Below are 23,477 nucleotides of genomic sequence, written 5' to 3'. Positions count from 1 at the left end.
GCACCCAAAAGTCCCCTGAACCATGACACAGAGTACTACAAGCCTACAGGAGGTGTCACATGATGCTGAATTAAGGAAGGAACCAGACATAGAAGCCCCCCACCACCACCTTCTGGAGAGACCCCATGCTAAGGAACAGAGGTACATGAAGCAAAGACAGAAATGAGCAGGAAACATTATAATCCTCTGTCCCCTGTCCCCACCACACATGCATCCCCACCCATGGGGCCCATGAAATGGACAACAGAAGGAAAAATGGACATGCACACACACCCAACACAGTCAGTCATGAGTCCAGAAAGCCAGGAAGGAATAAAAAGACACAGAAAATATGAATAAGGCTTTACTGGGGTCAGACAGGGCTGGGCAGGAACTACACTGGGAAGCAGGCCCTGCACACAGGCCACTACTGGTCCTCAGGGCAGTGCCGGGAGCTGAGAGCAGGGCTCCATGGGCCTGGGGTCTGCTTGGGCTTCTCATACCAGAAACCACCGTGGAAGGGGAGGATCACGGGTTGGCTTTAGTGCAGGAGGGATAACGTGGGGGAGGGGAGGAATTTGCTGAAGAGAAAGTTGGGAGCTGAAACTTTAAAGGATGGATGGAAAGGAAATGGGAGGGACATAAGGGAGCCAATAAGGCATCTAGAGTGAATAGAAGGAGAAAGAAAAAGACAGATGGTCTTGGGGGTGCAGGGAGTCCAGGCTGTTCTCCAGGGCCCTGGCTGCCGCAAGCACAGCGCTGGCTCCGCACTCCGGCTCCTACTCTTCCAGGGCACTACTTGTTGCCCCACATGGCCATCTTTAGAAACAGAGGGCTTCGGAGGAAGCGGCTGGACTTCATGTAGGCAGAAATCTTCTTCAGGCCCTGAGGGTGGGAAGAAGATGGTAAGACCTCAGGTCTGCTGCCCCACTGGGGCTCAAGGAGCTCTACACAAGTTTGGGACCCTAGTCCAGCCCTTCCACATGGGGTCATGTGTTGGGGCAAAAGAAAGTCTTCTAGATTCCCAGCTCAGGAAAGTTAACACCTCCAATTTCCTGTAACTGATGCAATATTGCAAAAAGACTGACCACATATGGAGACGCTACACTGTGCTAGGTGCTGTGCATCCACTGGAGATGATAATGCACATTTAGAATCTCTTCATGACTCCCCGACAAGAGAGGTTATACTGTCATCATTCATCAGAAGGGAAACTGAGGCACACAGAGCTTTAGGACCTCCCGCCTGCTCACACAGCTCATTAGTAATATGGCTAGAATGCGGCCTGACCAATTTCTCTCCATTTTGAGTTCTTTCTGCTGCACTCCCTTCCTGACCACTGTAAACAAAAAGAACAAAGAAGCTAACTCACTATCTGGTTATACAAAAGGATTAAGTCACAACCCAAGGCAGTCAAACACCAATATTGTGCCCTGAGTGGAATTCAGAATGGAGATAAACAGGATGAAATACTCTGTATTTTGGATATAGGGGCCTCTAGATAATTAGGATAAATATCTAAGGAAGAATTTCAGCGACTTCAAATTAATGCATCTTCTCATACATAGAAAAGCACTAAAATCATTAACAAGACACTGGTTTTTCTATGATTAGTTGTAATTTTTATCAATGTGCATGGTTGACTATCTGTAGGCCCCAGTCAGAAATTCACATATGTGCTGTCTCTTTCCCTACCTCTTCAGAGCAGTTCCTCAGAGCTATGTGACAGGCTGTCTCCTGGGCGACATTGCTAAGTTCCCCAAATAAAACACACTCACTGCTCATAAATTCTGAGGGATTTTTGTTGTTGTTGTGTTTGTTTTGTTTTGTTTTTTAGCCAGTTGACACCTCACCCCAGGAGGAACTGTTCTGCTCATTCTGCAAAAATATTCTCTTTTTCGGAAGAAGGCTTCCGGGGTTTCCACGGATTTTCCCACAGAGAGACGCCTAGCTCAACAAAGGGGCTCGGCAGCTGGCCGAAGAGACCAGGTCTCACCCAGTGACTCAGCAAATCCTGGATGAAAGGTGATAGGAGAGTGTGGAGCAGCAAGGGCAGGCCTACTTATTCCACTAAAAGGACAGAGTCCAACTGCCTGGCCTAGTACCTGAGTCCAGTCTCACTGGGCCCAAACCTACCCTATCCCCAGTCCTGCTGCTGCCAACACGGCAGTATGACACTCAGGTGTATCTGTGCACCATCTTCCCAAGACTGAGAGTGTCCAATAAGTTATAATATGCAAAGAACATGGGACTGTGTGTACCCAACAGTTCAGGCCTCAACAGGCCACACACTGCAGCTCACAGCTGTCCCCACCCTCCCAGCCAGGCAATCATCTCAGCTCTTGCAAAGCCCCTGAGGCTGATCAGCCTGGACCAGACCCAGAGCTGTGGAGAAGTAGCTGAGAAAGCAGATTTTGTGGTGGGAAGTGGGAATGGGAAACAAATCGTAGGCTGAAAAAACCTATTGGACTAATGACCCAAATTCCCAGATCTGTCATAGAGCAGACTTTGTTGCTCTCCAGTTGGTTAACTGAGGCTGACCATTGATGAGCTGTGAGGTGAGGTCAGGCTGTGCTCCTCCAGCACCAAGATGGTACCACACACACCACACAGCTCGGCATTCTTGTAGTTCTCCACCTGCACTGAGCCACAGAGGGTGGGCGCCAGGCCTGTGTTACGTCTGCATTCCCCTGTGCCTGATACAGTGCCTCATGCAGAGGGGAAATTAGATCAGTGAATGTGACTTAAAATGAGCGCAGTATCCCGTATCTGGGACAGAATCTTCAGGTGATGGAAAGTAAGAAGGAAAGGGAGACAAGGAGGGAAGCAAATTGCCCCACAATACGAGACACCAAGATAAAATCCCTCCACAAAGACACCTACCTATGCACTCAAATCCAACACCAACTACACTCTCGGACATGTCAGTCCAACCCCTAACAGAGACTGATTACTACAAAGCCCTCTGGGAATCAGGAGAAAATAATGTCAGTGTCTTTGGTACTTAGTATCAATCCTACTGGGTCACAACTCTAACGCCAGCTGTATACAGACTCCTGAAGGTTCTGCTTCATTCAGAGCTGTGGAACCCAGAAAAGAAAATGACCTGAGACTTTTATTTTCAGTACAGGAAGGGACAGCCACTGACTGCTGCCCGTAGACACTGGGCGCTCTGAATGGGAGCCCAGCACAGCCTGTACTGGCTCTGTGACCTTCAGAAATTACTTACACTCTCAGCTTAATACCTTATCTGTAAAGTGGAGGTGAGACTTCTTCTACCTTGTACAAATGTTGCAAAGATTAAATCTGACACAATATATCTAAGAATTGAGGCAAAGTTCCTGGCATAAACCAAGTCCTCAGTGAATGCCAGATATTCTTCATTTTAGTTCCAGGACTAGGAAAGCATCAGGGAGAAGAGAAGAGAGAAAAGATATAAATAGTAGGAGGATCATGGGAATCACCTCAAAGCGGCTCATGAAGTCTTTCAGGTTTGGGAATTCATCCAGGCACTTGGGCTCAAATATGCGGTACACGTCAAGGACATCATAAGCCAAGAAATCCACATAGTTGAGCTGCAGGAAGGCAAAGGAGGAATGGGCACCAAACTCTGAACCTGGAAAAAATGACAACTCCCTGTCCCTCAAAGCTGACCCCCTTACCTTGTCTCCTGCAAACCAAGTCCTCTTCCCCAGAAACTCTGAGAAGAGCTTCATCTTTTCAGGGATCTCTTTCAAGAAACCTGGCTTAAGCTTCTCCTAAGGCACAAAACAGCTGTTACGAGCCTCAGACACAGACTCCCTGGGCAGAGAGCAGGCCTCCCAGGGCTGTACCTGATCCCAGCTGCCAGGCAAGCAGCCATGTCCCCCCACAGCTTCTTGGTTGGTGCCCAGGCTCCAATTTAACCCACCTGTGCTCCCTAGACTCCTACTGGGAACCACTGCCCATCTGTGAGGGATGATGGGAAGACAAAGGGCAAAACCACACTGTCCCTGAACCTATCACCACTCATCTCCAACCACCGCCCATGGGTCAGAGCAGCAGTGCTGGGAGACCTGGCAGAGCTCAGGACTCAGAACTCAGGCAGATGTAATAGTACAATGACCCAGGAAAGACACTGAAAGTTCTAGGAAGGGGGTGATAGAAATGTTGGGGGCACAAGAGCAGTCTGGACAGCTGAGGAGAATTTGAAGCTAAAAGGAAGGAGGGAGGGGAACAAAGTCTGACCTGTGCAGCCTACTGGGTAAATATGTTCATGCCTGAGATCCCAAGGAGGAGTCGCTGGAATAACAAGGTAAACACTCCATCTAGGAATTGAATTTCCACTCTGGGGAGTCTGGACTCTATCCTAAGGTTGGTGGGATCTTAGTCAGAATTTTTAGTTCATGCACAGAGGGATATGATAGGGTCACTAGGCACACACTGTAGGGACCAGCTTGTTGGATAAGGAGCTCCATGGAGTTCAAAAATTAAAAAAAAAAAAAAAAAGAAAGAAAGAAAGAAACAGTATAGCTGGGACCCTGTCTAGCCCAGCCCAGTGGAAGGGACTCACAAAGTCAGGGTTGTAGCAGACTCTGGAGAAATCCAAGCGCGTGTCCATAGCCTGGTTCTCCAAAACGTCCACTCGAATCTTCTCCTCCTCTGTCTCCCCACCTGTGTCCACACAACAGAGGCTCACCCTCAGCTTCCCACCCCAGCCAAGACCAGGTGTGTGGCCACTTGTTTCCCTGTCCCCACCCCCAGCCCCACTCACACAGGTTGTGCTTGCGAGCAATGTAGCGAAGGATGGCGTTGCTCTGGGTGAGCCTGTGAGCCCCATCAATTAGGTAGGGCAGCTGCAAGAACAACAGGGCAGGTTGCTTGGGCCACCAGGCTCCCCTGCACCCTCTTCCTTGAGCAAAGGCAGAGATGAAATCTGGTACTCACAGGGCCTGGCCGATAGAAGGCGCTAAATAATATACTATACAAGAACTGGATGAGCTGGGACACAGAGCATCACTGAAAGTCAGTGAGAGAACCAGGGAGCTGAGGGTCTGAGCAGAAGGCACCTGATCCTGAAACCTCTAAGCTGGGAAACAAGATGGAGGAGAGACACCGTCCACGTTCCCCCACAGCACCACCCATCCCCGGCACTTACATTGGGGAAGTCCAGGCCCAGCTTGAATTTTTCACTCAGCCACTGGCTTCTATCATAGTCAGGAGCTGTGATAAAGAAGATGAAGTGAAACAATCCTTCCGAGAGTCCAATCCTCCTTCACGGAAGGACCTACAAGGAGTCAGAGGCCACAACCCTGGACAGGTGGACCTGGAAACTGAATTACTAAATCTCACATTCCAGTTTTGTGAGGAAAATATACTTACAAGGCTCTGGAACTTACATGAGCAAGGCTTATAAAGAGTTTGGGCAAAAACTACGGGGAATCTATGCAAATAGCTGATACAGGAGCCCAGTAATCAGCTCTCATATCCTGCCTTGGAAGCCAGCTGCAGCCTCAAGGGTTTGGAAAGGGACAGGGCCATGCTCTAGCTACTGGAGAGCCGCAGAGGGGAGCAACAGGGTCCACGTAATAGTCTGCTTAGCATCAGAATCGTGTAAATTGGGCCGAAGTCACAACAGGACCACTGGGATGCCATTACCGTCCCCCATCGAGTAAATCTTCTCCTCATAGTCTGAGCCTGTGTACTCCAAGAGCAGGCGGATGGCGTGAGCCAGCTGGGAGAGAAGGCCGTGACACAGGTCAGATATAAGGGTCCCTAGAGGGTGTCTTTCTCTATCCCGGGTGCCTCCTAACCCCCAGCTCCTTCAGCACCGCCCCAACTCGGCAGCACAGGCCAACCAGATGCAGAGGAGCCAAGGGAAGGGGCTCGGCTGCAGCAAGCCCTGAAGAATCAAATTCTGGCGAAACAGTCCCCAGCTGCGCAGCATTTCCCCTCCCGACTCCATCCCATCCGCCCTGGTGGAACCCCTGCTCACCCCGCGGATGTCCCAGTAACCCAGGATCATAGGCATGATGCTGCTGAAGGCGGTCTCAGTGGAGAGGCTCCGGAGAAACTGGGCTGTAAATTTATCCTCTGACCTAGAGGCGCAGGCGGGGCCGGAAGCACGCCCCCCTCTTCTCGACTCCGCCCCCAACCCGTCCCCAGCTCAGCAATGCCTTTCCCAGGTGCAGTCACAGACAGGAGGGAATAAGATCTGTTTCTGCCTCCCACCCAGGGGGTCTCCGGAGTCAAGGTCTGAGCTCTTAGATGCCTTGAGTGGGGCTTGGACTGGTTCCGCCCCCAGGCAGATCTTGGCTAAGTTGGGGGAGTTAGCAGTGCGCTCAGGAAACTAGCCTGAACCCAAACAAAACCAAGGCTCCTCCCCCTCCCCTCCCCTCCCCTCTCAGGCGCCACTCAGCTGCGCTCCTGGGCTGCTGAGTTCCAGCAGGCTTAGTGAGGCTTCTACTACCAAGTTAAGGCCAACAGTGGTACCCCTCAAATGGGGAGTTTACAGCGCCTGTTACAGGAAGACCTGGCCGCCAGGCAATCCTAAAGCTCCCCACAGCTGTTATGATCCCTGACAGCCTCAAGTCTTCCAGAACAGACCATTATGGGCCTGGAAGAACCATCAGGTCAAAGGACAGAAAAAGGGAATGCGGTCTCAGTGGTGTCTTTCAGGGACTGCAGAGGACTCAGCCCCTCAGTCCTGTGGCTAAAAGTGATAATGATCAAATGTAAATTAATCAAGTGGTTTATGACCTCCATTGTGAATGTAAATCCAGAACCAGGCCCAGCAGAGAGGATATCCTGCAGGTGCAGCCCCAGAGATGTCCTGACAGCCAGCTAGATGTCCCTCACATGGGTACAGGGATGGGGAGTGTGGTTGGTCACAGAGGGAATGTGACAGAGGGGAGAAGGAGCCAGTCAGGAGGCTCACCTGCTGGAGAGAGTGGCCACACTTGGGTGACCAGCCAGGAGGTTGGAGGACTGCCCTCAGGACCACAGTCAGAGTGGGCCCAGCACACCCTCTGCTGCCCAGGGCCACGGATTCCAGCCCCGATCCTGGCCCCTGACCCCTGTGTGATTTTCTGTATGAGAGGCTGGCTCAGGTGTCCTTTGAAATCACTCTGTGATGTTTGACTTGGGTTACAACCTCCAAAAAAGCAATATCCTACTTGCCAAATTTTCCCTTTGAAGTTTGAAGCCATTTCAACATTAGGAGAGTAGGACATAGGTTGGCCTGTGGTTCCTTTCTCTGTTCAAAGGATGTTACAAATTAGTGGACATCTGAAAACAGATGAGAAGAACTTTAAAAAACAAATGAGATTTCAAGTTAAAATGCAAGGTTGATGCACTAGAAAAATAAGTTAAAACTAGGTAACATTTCCTTGGGATAGAAAGGTATGAACCCAGTATTCAGTAAAGATTGTAAACCACCAAGATAATGTATGAAGTTGGAGTTGAGGAGACAGATTGACTTTAATTCACATTAAATCACAGACTCAAGTACTCGCCCATAAAAAAGAATAAAATAATGCCATTTGCTGCAACATGGATGAACCTGGAGATGGTCATTCTAAGTGAAGGAAGCCGGAAAGAGAAAGAAAAACACCCACATGATATCACTTATATGTGGAATCTTTTTTAAAAAACGAACTTATTTACAAAACAGAAACAGACTCCCATACAAAACAAACTTATGTTTACTGGGTGTTGGTAGGGGGTAAGAAGGGATAAATTGGGAGGTTGAAATTTGCAGATACTAACTACTGTATATAAAATACATAAACAGAAAGTTTATACTGTATATAGCACAAGGAACTATATTCAATATCTTGTAGTAACCTATAACAAACAAGAATATGAATATAACCTATAACAAACAAGAATATATGTGTCTGTGTGACTGAAACATTATGCTGTACACCAGGAACTGACATAACATTGTAAACTGACTGGACTTAAATAAAAAAAAAATTCACAGCGTCAGAGGCCTACACGTCTCTAAGTTGGGGAGCTGGGAGAGAGTGTCACCAGAGACCAGCAGAGCTCGGGCCCTGTGGCAGATGCTCCTCAGACACTCCTGGAGGGCTCCAGGCTGGGTCTATTAGATAGTTAGGTAAGTGGGGGCACTGGGCAGATGGGTAGAGGAGACGGAGGACGGTCCAAAAGATGGCGTTATGCCCGCCTCCAGCACAAAGGGACTTTACTTCTAAATGAGCTCCAGCAAGAAGCCCATTAGAACCCGACAGCTGCAACTGCTCACTAGCGAGAAGGACTGAGCGAAACATGACCTAATACTCACTGTAATATAATTTGCACTGCGGTTTAGGACCACCCGCCTTGGGTTTTTCTGTGTACATCATCGGTAAGGACATGCGCAAAGGGGTCAAACATGACTAAGCATTCCAGGGGCAAGAGCCCAGAATCAAAAGACCACCTCTGGGCGAGAGTATAAGAGAAAGGGCAAAGCAAAGACCACTGCAACTCCCCCTTAGATCAGCCCGCCCCCCATTGTGGGAGCTGTACTTTTCTTTTTCTAAATAAATCCTCTAAACACTTTCACTACACAGTTCTCTCCAGTACCTGCCTGTAATCTTGTCTTTCAGGTAAGACAAAGGCTGGGATCTTTCCTCCTTACCTTTTGGGGAAACAGGTACAGGCTGAGGATGCGGCTCAGGATGCAGCTCAGGGTCAGGCAGATGCCCTTGTCGGTCCGTCCACAGGGAGGTGAAGGCCGCCGTGCACACACAAACGTGCGGCCCCTCTGACTAGTCATGTTTTTCATAACACATTAAGGAGCTGTCATTGCGAGTTTTCTACATCTTGAACTTGGAACAGAAACATGACTAGATTCCACTGAGAAAATGGCTTTTTAAAAATAATGTTAAACAGCATAAGAACATTTAAACTACTTAGAACAGATACTGTTCTGTGAGCATTCATGCATCCAGCCATTCCTTTTTGATAAGACAGTCATTGAGATGCTGTCATCTGGCAGACACCGTGAGTAAGACAGTCCTGGGTAGCAAGTGCTGGCCATCAGCTGGGAAATACAGGGAGAGATTTTTAAAATATAAAACAGGTTTTAAGTGTTGAAACACTGAGAGGCAGTGAGAGAGAGGGACGTTGAATGCAGGAGAAACAGGAGATATCTGGTAGGACAAGGAACTTTGGAGACAAGAGCACAGGTGGCCCCACCAGAAGGAAGAGGACAGTTGTGCAGGAGGAGGAGCAGGGCTGGCCCAGCAGACACAGATGCAGGTGATCACACAGCAGGTGCAGCGGGTCTGGGAAGGGCAAGAGGGCGCAGTGGGGACCACGGAGAGTGGAGAGTGGGCTCAAGGGGGTCACTGCAGCCAGTGGCTGCCTGGCTGAGATTCAGTGCCAGTGTTGCCACGTCTTCTGGATTTGCATGTGCTCTGTCTTGACTGTACAGTGTTGACAAGTCCTAATATTTTACAGAACACTGTGCAGTACATCAAAACGTACTGTGTCCAAAAACCAGTCCAGCAGGCCTGCCTCTAATCTGACTCTGGGCTGCATTCCGTAATTCCCTCCAGCTGCACTGCAGACCTTCTGAACGCTCAAGTACAGTAACAGAAATTCTACGTGATGTAGCCTCAGAGCAAAGTACTATATGTTAGAAATAAATACAAAAAGTAGAATTAAAAGGTGTCCTACGTCTTGTCACTTTTTCAAAGACTTGTAAATATTGTCCACATAATCATAGGATATCCAGGATCAAAGAACATTTTTTAATCTGAAAATAAGAAATTAAAAATAACCAAGGAGAACTTACTGTGAAATTGTATACTAGACAAAAATTTTTTACTTCTTTATATTATTTTGAATAAGGAAAGGCAGACAAACTTGGGCTGAAAATATTTAGAGAAGGAACCAAGTTCAAGATAAAAAAAATATGGAAAATAAAAAACAAGAAGAAAAATTCCACATTAAAATCAGTGTGTTTTTGTGAAACCGTTTGATCCTCTGAAAACATTAGCTATGTCAATGCAAAATTAGTCTAATAACAAAAACGAAAGGCTATAAGTTAATGAAAATCAGGACTGAGAAAGAAACCTAAGAAATCAGTCAAACAAATTCTAAAACTGGGGAAACATTTCTCTCAGGTGATGGCTAATTAATGTTACAATTAAACACAACAAACAGAAAAAACACAAAATATCAAAAGATGTGTTAAAGAGCTAAAGATCTTGAATAAAGTAATAAGAGCATCTTAAAGAAAAAATAACACAAAAGGACATGGTTCTGGAAATTTTTGGAAATTTTTTCAAAACCTCAAAGCAGGAATACTTTACAAATCGTCACACACTACAGACGAGTGTGGCCTGACGCCCTAACCCGCAAAGGACAACACAGGTGAGGATGAGTATAAATCACTGTCACTTTTGAACTAAAGCCAAGCGTCAGGGATAACAACTTAGAGGCCAGAATGTGCTGTTTCAGTGTCAAGGCCTCTGTGCTCAGAGAGGGGAGCATTTGAGAAACAGAGAGAAGACAGAGGGAGCGGGAGTGGGAGATGGAGGAGGAAGCTAGTGCGAAAGGTGCCATCTGGGGTCTCCGGAAGCTCTGTGTCTTACCTGAAAGTTTTCCAGAAGTCTCATACATTAAACCTCACAAAAATACATTTGCCACATGACCCAAGACATACATGGATATATTATTAAGTGAAATGAAAGTTTCATCAAGGAAGATGTACCTCAACGACATATGTTCCACTCTGATTTTTTTAAATTCTATTCTTTAAAAAAAAAATGCTAATCTCCATCCGTTACTTCGGTTGTCTTCACTGGGGGCAATTTTGCCCCTCAGAGATATTTGGCACAGTCTATGAACACTTTGGATGGTCACAAGGATGAGCAGAGCTACCGGTATCTAGGGGATGAGGGCTTGGGGATGCTGCTAACCGCTCACCGTGCAGAGGACAGCCCCCCATAACCAAGAATTATGCCATCTGAACTGTCAGCAGTGTTGACGTGAAGAAACTAGACTGATACTGGGTCAAAAGCTGCAACTGGAAAAACACTGCCCTGCAAATTCTAGGCGGCAGGAAGGAGTCACGAGCACCCACAACCCTGGCCACCAGCCAGCAGGGAGGGCTGACTGCAGGGAGGACTGGGAAACTGTCTTGCTCTGGGGGCTGTCGCTGCAGGCACAAGGCAGCAGATCAGGACAAGAGCCTGAGAGCTGGGCAGAGACTGTGATGCGTGGCCTGGCAGCCTGGTCCTCCAGGAAACAGGGTATGGACTGGGGTAACTCTGGTTGTCAGACAGCAGGCCTCCTTGGAGTCCCCCGAGCACTGTTCCAGGCCAGGCAGCACTGACCTGCACCAGGACAGCAATTGATCAGGATCTGCTGACATAGCTACACGGGATGAACTGAAGGTATTTTTTAAAACGTATCCCCCAAGGGGCAAGTCTGGGGTCGCTCTTTGGCGAGGCTCTAACACCACCGTATATCAGGGTCCTGTTTAGCTGCCCACTTGGGCTGGGGGAGCTGGGTCAGGCAGGTGCTGGAAGACCCCGTGTCCGAAAAGCACCGGCAGCCGGGCACCGGTCCTCAGCCACTGTGACAGTCAGTCTGGAGGCCACCTTCCAGCACCTGGCCACTGTGATGGCCCTGGAACAGAGGTGAAGCAACCCCATCACACCAAAGATGGAAAGCTGGGCTGGGCTGGCCAAGCGTCTGAGGGCCCTGCTGGGAACTGCCCTGGCTCTGAGGAGGAGGGAAAAAAACATTTAAAAAACAAACAAAACAAAACAAAACAAAATTATCCACATAACTGGAAAGGGTGTATAGAAATTTCTAACAAGTCACTGCCAAAATTAGTCTAACAACAATTAGTCTAAAACAAAATTAGTCCAACAAGTCCCAGAAACTGGGACCCTCTGTTTTTATCACGCTCACAGGGAGAACAATATTTGAATATGTATGCACTTAATAACTGTCACACACATCGATGTGGGTGATGGGATTAAGCATAGTGACAGCTCCAGTGCCACAGTTTACCTGTCATTCAAGGGGTCCCAGAGATACTCATGGCATCAAATTGGCAAAACACATAGGCAGACACACGATTTGCCCTTTAAAGTTCTAAAAAAATAGTGACAATAATCAAGGAGATGGACCAGCTTTAAGAGACCCTTTAACATCTCAGCCAGTCCAGTCTGATACAGAAGAAGCCTTCCAAAAAACAGTGTGCTTTAGCTTTTTATGCTATGTTGAGTTTTACAAACATATTCGTTGATTATTCTAATCAATTTTTGTATTTATTTGCTACATGGTAAGAAGCGCAAGATCTACGATTTCTTCTACTGTGCCTATTTAAAAAAAGAAAGGGTTGACTGCCACTACCTCATCACTTAACCATGATCCGGGAACTGGATAAATTTGAGGCAAGCGTGGTCACTGTTTTACACAGGGAGATTCATTTGTTACCATGGATGACAGCAGGGCCGCCCCGACTTCGGTGCATATTGGCGCAACAAAGAACTGAGACACAACAGTAGGAGAGTACTGGCAGGGTTTACTTGGGAAAGAAACACACTTCAAGAGACAAGCGGGCCAAGCCAAGGGAGGCAATGACCCCGAAAGCAGAGGATTTTAGCTTTTTAAGCTTTGCTTTTGCCAGCGGAGACACGTCATCTTGATTGACAGCTGAGACTTAAGGGTACCTGAATTGCTCGTTTTTCCCAGAATTCTCTTTGTTATAAGGAGATTAATATATGGGCAGAATATGTAACAGGAGCTAATGAATGTTTCACGGTGGTAGGATCATCTGAGGACAAGGAATCCTAGGCTTTGCGCATGCTCCGCCAGGGGACTGTAGCTCCTTCTTGGTGGTCACTCGTTTACCGGCTTTTACCTGCTTTGAATGGAGCAGAATCTCTTTTGGGTTCTCCCCAGATACTGTTTTCCGGGGTCTCACCACTTATGTCTGACTAACTACCTAACAAATGGACAGGGATTCATCACAAGTATTCATTCAGCAGGTGGAAACATGCACAGCCAACAAACAATTAACAAGAGGCAAAGGTGGAAAACTGCAAGGTATGCCTGTGATCCCATAAAACTAGCATAAGATGAAACTGTGGAGCGCCGGTGCCTGGGGTACTGGAGAAACAGGTCCACATGCCTTGCTGGGGGCACCAGCAAGTAAATTACTCTCTCTGCAGAGCAACAAAATAATCTACTCTCAAAGCATAAACCCATTCTTACTCTTTGCCTTCCAGGGTCTGCTTGGGGATCTACAAAATAAAGGAAACAAAACCAGAGGAAGACATCAACTTAAGACAATCAGAGTGTTGTCAAGAAAGTCAAAACATTAGAAAATTCCACGTGCCCAATATGTGAGACTGACTAGGCAAATTACACTTTATCTACAGGAAGGAATGCTACATAGCCAGTAAATATTTAATAGTGTGTGCAGATGTGAATGGCCAATAGGTACAGATTTTTAAGTGAAATGTTAGGAGCAAAGGAGAAGAACTTAAGGATGTATATACACAGCTACTCCCCTACCCAAGAAGCAGGAATGAATAAAAGTCAAGTGAATATTTGAAGTAACCCCATAATATTAAATATAACTTGCTTAATAACTACTCATTGAGCACCCACTATGTTTAAGCTGCTTTTCCAGGTGTGATAAAAACATCTGTAACACCACTGAACAAGAAGAGACAGAAACCCCTGCCTTCTAGGCATTTACGTCCTATGGGGAGAGATGATAGAGAAAAACACAAGCAAAGTAACAGTAAGACAGTATCTATGTGTATCACATGCAGGAGGTGCATAACTCTTTAGTGTATGGTCTGTGAATTTTAGGTATACGCACTCTTATGGAATCGCCACCTAGATCAAGATAGAAAACATTTCCAGCAGTGCACAGTGCTCTTCAATGTGGAAGCTCACCATTCAGCTGACCTCTGTCACTTTGGATTCATTTCGCCTGTTGACTTTCAGGAAAATGGAATGATGTAGTAGGTACTTTGTTGTTTCTAAACCCTCGGTCCACAGTGTGTCTGAGAATGATCCACACTGTGTGCAGCAGTGGCCCTTTTATTTTTACTGTAGTGAACTCATTGCAATATTCTATCATATGAATGGTGGAATTATAATAACCCACCACAGTTTATCTGTCCATTGTCCCATTGATAGACGTTTGGAAAATTGCCAGTTCTTGGTTCTTTCAAATAAAGCTTCTAGAGGATGCAGTGACTGGTGTCTGGTGAATCAAGGTGGAGAAATCTCGTTTTTGAATGCTCACAGAAGGGTGTGATGGAAGACATTTCCACTTACTCAAGTATGGGGGATAAATGCTGGCTTACACATGATTTAATTTAAACTCTATGCTAACTTGAATAGCTTGCTTTGTGGTCTTTCAAACATGCATTTTACACTTGCTTTAACCATTAAAGAAGAGATGCATTGAAAAATCAAAACGGAGTAACTGTGGTTCAGGCGTTCAAAATGGAGCCAGGTGGCCATTGTAGATGTGGTTTCAGACACGTTCCTAAATCACTGAGAATGTGAATTTTCCGAACTTACAAGACTCAAGGACAAGACCAGCAGTTCTCAAAACGGTATCTGCCAGCTGCAACCTTATGGTCTCAAGGTCTCCTTTGTAACTAGGCAATCATTTCAGACCCAAAACAATTCTTGCCTAACAAGCACACTTACTTCTTGCCAGCTCCAATTTGAATTCTTGACAAACAATTTATGTAATTTTGTGGCATTTGCCTTCAGAAGCCTCCCTCATTTTGTAGTCCAGATAAACACCATTCATGTGCTTCTTGAATCTGTGTCTTCCAGGGTAGAGTCTTCAATTTAGTTTAAATTAAACTTTTTTCCATTCTTACAGGCTGATTTATATATAATTTCCAGCAACAGGAGGGAAATAATGGCCCCAAGACTCCCACAGAGACTTAGGACTTGGATACCTCACCATGGCAAGAAGAACTGAAAAGCTTCTTAAGTTAAAAAGAAAAAAGGCCATCTACCAGACATTCAAGACACACTGGCACCACCCTTCTCATTGGCAATGCTGAATTCTAGAAGCCGTCAGAATGCTCAAGGTCTTCTTCCTACAAGTCCATACCTAACCAAACTAGCAAGACATTTTCAGATGTGAAAGGACTAAAAACATTTATCTCATGGGTACTAAGAAAATGAGAGCGTAAACCAAGAAAGAAGCTTCTGAATGATAGTTGTACATCAGCCTGGAGAGGGCACTTAGATGGCATCTAACATAAGAATGGAAATAGATCCTAGAACATTGAAGATGTGATAAAGCCTAGCAATTTGAAGGGGAGAAGAATCCTGCTCTCTCCATAGGGGATTCCTACCACTCTAGGCCCTACTCACTAAGCTCTACACAAACATGACCTAATAATAAAGAAGGGATGAATGGAGGCTCAGAGAGAGGCCTCCCTTCTACAGAGAGCTCACTAAGGCTCCCTGCTCTAAGGATGTCAGAAATAGGACAAAGAAGTCCCAAAACACCTCACTACCAGACAGGATCTCCATGCACCAGCCACTGCCAGCATCACCTCTCAGTTCCTTGAAAGCAGCAGAGCCACTTGGATATTTCAGGTGGCCAGGAGGGAAAAAGATAAGACACAGCAGGTGTGATCAAGGCTTTATTGGTGATGAGACAGGGCTGGGCAGGGACCACGCTGCACACCAGGCCAATACTGCTCTTCAGGGCACTGCTGGGAGCTCAGCCCTGAGCTCTACAGGCCAGGGGTCTGGTCAGGCTACTCATGGCAGAAACAGCCATAGAAAGGAAGGACAGTCTGGCTGGCTTTCGAGCAGAAAGGAAACGTCAGGAGGTGCCTTCACGGAAGGAGAGTAGGGTGCCGTAGAGCTTTAAAGATCCTGGATGAATGGGAAGTGGGAAAGGCATAGGGGCCAAATAAAGCCTGAGTGGGGACAAGTGGAAAGAAAGGATACACAAGACATCTGGTGGTGGGGGTGCAGGGAGGTCCGGCTGTTCTCCAGGCCCATGGTGCTGCAAGCACAGCCCTGGCTCCGCACTCCGGCTCCTGCCTTCCGGGGCACTACTTGTTGCCCCACACCGCACTCTTTGTGTACAAAGGGCCTGGGAGGAAGCAGCTGGACTTCATGTAGGCAGCGATCTTCTTCAGGCCCTGAGGGTGGGAAGAAGAAGGTCAGACGAAGGTCAGCTGCCCCACTGGAGCTGAAGCAGCTCTACTCAAGTTCGGGACGTGGTACAGCCCTTCCTTGTGGGGTCAAATGTTCAGCAAAAGACAATCCTCCTGGGGTCCCAAGTTTTGGTAAGTTACCTCTTCAATTTCCTGTAACCGATGTGATCATCTTAACAAGACTTACCCCAAAAGGAGACTGTGCTGTGCTACATGCTGCACACCCACTAGATATAATGATATCCAGGCAGCCCTCATTCCACGGCACCTCACTTTATTGTGAGTCACACATATTGTGCATTTTATAACTTGAAGCTATCTGTCAACCGTGCATCGAGCAAGTTAACCAACACCATTCTTTCAACCGTGTTTGCTCACTTTGTGCCTCTGGTAATTTTCCCAATATTTCCACCTTTTCATTATAATTGTATTTATTACGGTGATTTGTGATCAGTGACCTTTGATGTTACTATGGCAAAAAGAGTAAACTCAATGAAGTCTCAGAGGATGGTCAACATTTTTAGTAACAAAGTATTTTTAAATTAAGGTATGTACATTGTTGGGGTTTTTTTTAACATAATGTACTGGACATTTTATAGACTACAGTAGAGTGCAAACATAACTTGTACATGCCCTGGGAACCCAAAAAAGGCATGTGACTTGCTTCACTGCCATATTCACTTTATTGTGGGCGTCTACAACCAAACCCTCAGTGTGCCTGAGGGTTTAGAACCTCCACATGACTAACCTACAAGGCAGGTTCTAGTATCTCTTTACCGAAACTGAGGTACACAGGGTTAAGCACCTTCCTCATGCTAATGCAACTAGTAAGACATAGGCCTGGAACACAGCCTGTCTCCCCTCCAATCCGCTGCTCCTTCTGCTGCACTCCCCTCCCCATCTGAGCACAGGAGGACTTAGCCTTCCCACCTTGCACTAGAATTCCGCTTTTTCACAGGCAGGCTGCTAGTTTTGCCCGCAGAGGGACTCCTAGCACAACAAAGAGGCTCAGAAAGTGCCTGAACAGCATGCAGAACAGACCAGATCGCACCCTGCGACTCGGGAAAACCTGGATGAAAGGCAGTGGGAGGCTTTGGAGCAGCAAGGCCAGGCCAGGCTCTAGTTATTCCACTTAAAGGGCAGAGTCCAAATGCCTGGCCTGGTCCCTGAACCCAGTCTCACTGGGCCAAAAACCTATCACATCTCCAGTCCTGCTGCAGCCAGCTCGGCAGGATGACACTCAGGTGCATCTGTGCACCATGTTCCTAAGACAGAGAATGTCCAACATGTTCCAAGGATTCAAATATCCTGAGGCTGCCTGTACCCAACAGCCCAGATCCCATCAGGCCACACATTGCTGCCCACATTCTGTCTCCATTCTCCCTGCCAGGTAGTTATCTCATCTCTTGCAAAATTCTCAAGGCCATAAGCCTGGAGCAAAACCAGAGCTGAAGAGAAGTAGCTGAGAAACCACATTTCATAATGGGAAGTGGGGATGGGAAACAAATTGTAGGCTGAAAAACCTATTGGACTAATGCCCCAAATCCCCAGTTCTGTGATAAACAGGCTTTGTTGCTCTCCAATTAGTTAAATGAGGGTGACCGACGATGAGCTGTGAGGTGAGGTCAGGCTGTGCTCCTCCAGCACCAAGATGGTACCACACACACCACACAGCTCGGTATTCCTGTAGTTCTCCAACTGCTCTGAGCCCCAGAGGGTGGGCGCCAGGCCTCTGTTACGTCTGCATCCCCCTGTGCCTGACACAGTGCCTCACGAAGAGGGGAAATCAGATCATAAATGTGACTTAAAATAAATGTACTATCCCATTTCCCAGACAGAGTCTTGGAGGGAAGAAGGGAAGGGAGACAGGGAGGGAGGGAAGTGCCCACCATAACAGATGTCAAGATAAAATCTTTTCACAGAACACCTACATACATACTCAAATCCCAGCACTAACTACAGTCCTGGGAATCTCAGTACAACCCCAGACAGGATCCCATTGCTGCAGAGCCCGCTTGAGATGGGGAGAAAATATTCTGTGTTTTTGGTACTTAATGTCAATCCTACTGTGTCTCAACTCTACTAATGCGAGCTACAAACAAATTCCTGAAGGTTCTCCTTCATCCGCACAGTCCATATGAAACCCAGACAAGGAAAAGAACTGAGTCTTTTCTTTTCAGTACAGGAAGAGACAGCCACTGACTGCTAACCACAGACACAAGGTGCTATGCTTGGGACCCCTGTAAAATCTCTGTTGGTTCTGTGACCTTCAGCAATTACTTAACTTTTAGCTTAATTCCTTATCTGTAAAATGGAGGTAATAATTCTTCTATGATGGAGGAATGTTATAAACATTAAATCTGATACAACATGTGCAAATTCTTGAGTACACATTCTGATACGGCAGTCCTCAATGAATGCTAGGTATTCTTCACCTTATCTCCACAAATAGGAAAGCATCAGGGAGAAGAGAGAAGACAAGAGATATAAATATTAGGAGGATCAGGGGAATCACCTCAAAGCGGCTCATGAAGTCTTTCAGGTTTGGGAATTCATCCAGGCACTTGGGCTCAAATATGCGGTGCAGGTCAAGGACGTCATAAGCCAAGAAATCCATAGTTGAGCTGCAGGAAGGCAAAGGAGGAATGGGCACCAAACTCTGAAACTGGGACAAATGACAGCTCATCACCCCTCAAAGCCGACCCCCTTACCTTGTCTCCTGCAAACCAAGTCCTCTTCCCCAGAAACTCTGAGAAGAGCTTCATCTTTTCAGGGATCTCCTTCAAGTACACAGGCTTCAGTTTCTCCTGAGGCAGAAACCAGCTGTCACTAGCCTCAGACACAGACTCCCTGGGCAGAGAGCAGGCCTCCCAGGGCTGTGCCTGATCCCAGATGCCAGGTGAGCAGCCATGTCCCCTGACGGCACCTGGGTCAGTGCCCACGCTCGAATTTAACCCATCTGTGCTCACTAGACTCCTACTGGGAACCACCACCCATCTGTGATGGATGATGGGAAGGCAAAGGGCAAAACCGACACTGTCCCTGAACCTGTCACCACTCATCTCCAAACACCACCCATGGGTCAGAGCAGTAGTGCTAGGAGACCCGACAGAGCTTGGGACTCAGACCTCAGGCAGCACTAAATAGAATCAGAAAAGAAGTTGAATGTTCCAGTCCTGGGAGACAGAAATGGTGTGGACACCTGAGTGGTTTCTGGACAGCTGAGGAGAATTTGAGACGCTAAAAAGGAGGGAGAGGGAAAAAGTCTGATCCCGAGATGTCTACTGGGCAAACGTGTTCCTGCCTGAGTTGCCAAGGAAGAGGCACTGATCTAACAAGATAAACACCCTGTCTAGGTACTGAATTTCCACCCTGGGGAGTCTGGACTGTATCCCAACATTGGTGGGAACTGACAGAATTTCCACTTCATGCACAGTGGGGTTATGAGGCTCACTCTGGGGACACTATAGGGACTGAACTGGTGGATTAGTAGCTCCAAGAGTTTAAATAACAAAGGGATCAGTGTAGAAGGAACCAAGAATCCAGTCTCCTTTCAAACTCTGTTCAGCCCAAACCAGTAGGAGGGGACTCACAAAGTCAGAGCTGTAGCAGACTCTGGCCAAGTCATTAGAGGTGTCCATAGCCTGGTTCTCCAAAACGTCCACACGAATCTTCTCCTCCTCTGTCTCCCCACCTGTGTCCATACAACAGAGGCTCACGTTCAGCATCACATTCCAGCAAAGCCCAGGGCATGGTCACTTGTTCCCCTGTCCCCGCCCCCAGTCCCACTCACACATGTTGTGCTTGTGAGCAATGTAGCGAAGGATGGCGTTGCTCTGGGTGAGCCTGTGAGCCCCATCAATTAGATACGGTAGCTGCAAGAACAACAGGGCAGGTTGGTTGGACCACCAGGCTCCCCTGCACCCCGTCTCTTGAGCAAAGGCAGAGATGAAGTCTGGCACTCAAAGGCCCTGGCCCATGGGAGGTACTAAATAATGTACTGTACTATCACTGAATGAGCTGGGACATAGAGCATCCTGGAAAGGCAGTGAGAGAACTAGGGAGCTGAGAGGTGGAGCAGAAGGCACCTGATCCTGAAACCTCTAAGCTGGGAAAGGAAAAGGAGGAGAGACACCGTCCACTTTCCCCCACAGCACCCGCATCCCCTGCACCTACATTGGGGAAGTCCAGGCCCAGCTTGAACTTTTCACTCAGCCACTGGCTTCTGTCATAGTCAGGAGCTGTGGTAAAGAAGATGCAATAAACCAAACCTCCCAAGAGAAAAATACTCCTTCCTGTGAGGTCCTACCAAGGAGTCAAGAGGCCCGACCCCCTGAACAGATGGTTTTGGAATCTGAACACTAAGTCTCACATTCCAGCTTAGGGAGGAAAGCACACTTAGGAGGCTCTGGAACCTAAATGAGTAAGGCTTGCAAAGGGTTTGTGCAAGCACTAAGGGGAATCCGTGCCAACGGCTGATACAGGGGCCCAGCAGTAGCCTCTCATGTCCTGCCTTGGCGGCCAGCTGCAGCCTCAAATGGTTCCAGAAGAGGCAGGCCCCTGCTCCAGCTGGTGGAGTTTGACAGAGGCAAGGAAACGGCCAGGACAGGGGTTGCTTGGCATCAGACAGGCATGACTTGAGCGGAAGTCAGAACAGGATGAGGATGTCATTACCGTCTCCCATCGTGTAAGTCTTCTCATAGTTTGAGTCTGTACTCCAGGAGCAGGCGGATGGCATGAGCCAGCTAGAATAGATGGCCTTAACAGACGTCAGGTGTTAGGTGCTGATAACCTGACTTTCTCTGCTCCAAGTTACCCCCCAACACCATAACCCCCTCTCTGCGCGGCCCCTCCTACACGCCCACCTGAGAAGGAGGGGTGGAGGGAAGGGGCTCTGCTGCAACAAGCCGGGGAGAAAAAGATTCTGGGTGAACTGGTCCCCAGCTGCGCAGCATTTCCTCGCCCTCACGCCCGCCTCCATCCCATCCGCCCCGGTGGACCCCTCGATTACCCCGCGGATGTCCCAGTAACCCAGGGTCATGGCCATAGTCAGCGTCGGTAGATTCGGGGGTGGGGGGTGGGTCCTCCTTGGCAAGGCTGGGCTGGAAGTTCATCCGGGTGCCTGGGTCAGGCCTGGGTGTGGCCTGAGACCACGCCCCCTCGCCGCTCTCCGCTCCGCCCCGCCCCCAACTACTACCCAATCTCCTAGACCTCCTGAGACCGAGGGCACCCGGGGCTCCTGGGGCTGGCGTCTGCGCCCTGGGGTAGGCAAAGTAGACCATTTCCACCTCCAGCCGCGAGGACTCCCGAACCGAGCTCGGCGCCGGGTCGCTGAGGGCCGCCTGGTTCCCGCCCCCAGTCAGATCTGGACTAAGTCGGGGAAGGTAGCCGTGCGCTCGCGAAACAAGCCTGAATCTTAGCAAAAGCAAGACTCCTCCCCCTCCCCGTCCCGGTCAGGCACCGCTCAGCTTCGCCCCTCGGCTGCCGAGTTCCCGCGAGCTCTGGGAGGCTCTTGACTGCGAAGTTAAGGCCAAAGTGGTGCTCCTCAAATTGAGAGATGAAATCAGACCCTGTCACAGGAAGATCAGGCCTCCCAGGCATCCTAACGCTCCCCCGCCCCTTGCTTTATAATCCATGACAGCAGCAAGTGTTCCAAAACAGACTATCACTGGGATAGGAAGAACCACTCAGGGGAAGAGGCAGAAAAGGAAATATGGTCTCAGTGCTTTTTTTCAGGGACTGTGGAGGACCTAGCCCTCAGTCATGTGGCTAAAAGTGATAATGATCGAATATAAATTAATCAAGTGGTTTATGGCCTAAATAGTGACTCTGTTAACATAACCAGGCCCAGCAAAGAAGGTATCTTGGAGCAGTCCAGAGATATCTCGAAAGCCAACTAAATGTCCCTCACATTGACTGGCTCAGTGACCTGGAGTGTGGTGGTCTCGGAGTGAATGTGACTGAGGGGGAAGAGTAGTCTTCTGAGGGGTGAGGTGCCTCTCCTACAGTAGAGGGTGGCCAGCCAGGAGTCTGGAGGACCGCCCTCAGGACCACAGTCAGCGTGGGTCCAGGAGACTCTCAGCCGCCCAGGTCCACGAATTCTAGCCCCGATCCTGGCTCCTGTCCCAAGTGTGATTTTGTGGAGAGGGTGGCTCAGGTGGTCTTTGATGACACTCTGTGATCTGTGACCTGTGTTACAACCTCCACAAGAATAAATGTTCTACTTGTCAGCTTTCTGCTTTGAAGGTTGAAGACTATTTCAAAATTAGGAGAATAGGACATAGGTTGGCCTGTGTCTCCTTTTCTTTTGTTTAAAGGATATTACGAGGAAATGGATATATGAAAGAGATGAAAGGAACTTTAAAAAACAAATGGGTTTTACAAGTTAGAATGCAAGGTTGGTACACTACAGAAAAATAAGTTTAAGGTTAACTAATACTTTATAAGGATAGAAAGGTATAAACACAGTATTCAATAAAGGTTTCAGACCTCAAGATGTAGTATGGAGTGGGGATTGAGGAGGACAGGTAGACTTTATCTAATGCCTGTGAAATCACAGAGTCAGAGGTCTGCACATCTCTGCTAAGTTGGGGAGCTGGGAGAGTGTGTCACCAGAGACCAGCAAAGCCCCTTCCCTGTGTCAGACACTCCCCAAATATTCAGATCTTGTCAGTCGTCGGGGCTTGAGGTCTGGATCCAGGCTCAGGATGCAGCTCGAGGTCAGGAGGATTCCCTTGTCAGTTTGTCCACAGGGAGGTGATGGTGGCCATGCACACACAAAAGTGCTGCCCCTCTTAAAAGTTATAATTTTCATAATAAAGGAGTTATTCTAAGATTTATACATCCTGAGCTTGGAAGAAAAACATGACCAGATTCCACTGAGAAAACGTCTTTCTTAAACTAACATTAAACAGAATAATAATATTTTAAATGAGTAGAACAGATATTGTTACGTTAGCATTCACCCATCCATTCTTTTTTTGGGAAAAAAAAAAAAAAGAGCTGCGATCCTGTCATATAGAAGGAACGAAGAATAAGAAAATCCTGGGTCTTTTGCACCACAAAGGAAATCGCAAACAAAATGAAAATACAACCTACACAATGGGAGAAAATATTTGCAAACAATGTGACAGACAAGGGCTTAATTTCCAAAATATACAAACAGTTCATACAACTCAACAACAACAACAACAACAAAAATCCCATTCAAAAATGGGCAGAAGACCTAAACAGACATTTCTCCAATGAGGATATACAGGTAGCCAACAGGCACATAAAAACATGCTCAACATTGCTAATTATTAGAGAAATGCAAATCAAAACTACAGTGAA

The 23,477-nt window shown here is 47.6% G+C and overlaps 2 protein-coding genes and 1 long non-coding RNA gene across 4 annotated transcripts; 1 reads left to right on the top strand and 2 right to left on the bottom strand.

Annotated features, from left to right (window-relative positions):
• Positions 1-330: 330 nt before the first annotated feature.
• LOC102506036 (glutathione S-transferase Mu 1) lies at positions 331-9,145 on the bottom strand. Of its 2 annotated transcripts, XM_032487277.1 has the most exons (9): positions 9,140-9,145; positions 5,954-6,020; positions 5,617-5,692; positions 5,117-5,181; positions 4,733-4,814; positions 4,532-4,632; positions 3,642-3,737; positions 3,444-3,554; positions 331-864 (listed from the first exon to the last, which is right to left on the bottom strand). In XM_032487277.1, exons 2-9 carry the CDS (start codon positions 5,987-5,989, stop codon positions 775-777), a joined length of 657 nt encoding a protein of 218 aa, XP_032343168.1. In that variant the 5' UTR covers positions 5,990-6,020; positions 9,140-9,145; the 3' UTR covers positions 331-774. The 2 variants fall into 2 exon arrangements, with proteins under 2 accessions (XP_032343168.1, XP_006180023.1); XM_006179961.3 differs by lacking the exon at positions 9,140-9,145 and having other exon boundaries at positions 5,954-6,229.
• A 1,670-nt stretch (positions 9,146-10,815) lies between these two features.
• LOC116665921 lies at positions 10,816-14,964 on the top strand. The gene is made up of 4 exons (XR_004322759.1): positions 10,816-11,366; positions 13,215-13,331; positions 13,807-13,961; positions 14,843-14,964. It is a non-coding gene; the product is annotated as an uncharacterized LOC116665921 (long non-coding RNA).
• Positions 14,965-15,933: 969 nt separating this feature from the next.
• Positions 15,934-21,720, bottom strand: GSTM4 (glutathione S-transferase mu 4). The gene is given in 9 exon segments (XM_006195809.3): positions 15,934-16,130; positions 18,661-18,769; positions 18,849-18,952; positions 19,739-19,839; positions 19,939-20,020; positions 20,322-20,386; positions 20,820-20,857; positions 20,859-20,890; positions 21,157-21,720. Coding segments are annotated over 9 exon segments (657 nt in total). The 5' UTR covers positions 21,193-21,720; the 3' UTR covers positions 15,934-16,040.
• Between the last annotated feature and the right edge of the window lie 1,757 nt (positions 21,721-23,477).

This window comes from Camelus ferus, chromosome 9, assembly GCF_009834535.1.
Source record: "Camelus ferus isolate YT-003-E chromosome 9, BCGSAC_Cfer_1.0, whole genome shotgun sequence".
Lineage (NCBI taxonomy): Eukaryota > Metazoa > Chordata > Mammalia > Artiodactyla > Camelidae > Camelus > Camelus ferus.
Note: the sequence above shows the minus strand (reverse complement) of the source record. Positions and strands in the feature narration are given on the sequence as shown.

Coding starts and splice junctions, on each gene's coding strand:
- LOC102506036 (XM_032487277.1), bottom strand. CDS start 5,989: ATGCCTATGATCCTGGGTTACTGGGACATCCGCGGG. Junction 5,693..5,953: donor GTTACTGGGACATCCGCGGG/GTGAGCAGGGGT, acceptor CTTCTCTCCCAG/CTGGCTCACGCCATCCGCCT. Junction 3,555..3,641: donor CTTGGTTTGCAGGAGACAAG/GTAAGGGGGTCA, acceptor GCCTTCCTGCAG/CTCAACTATGTGGATTTCTT.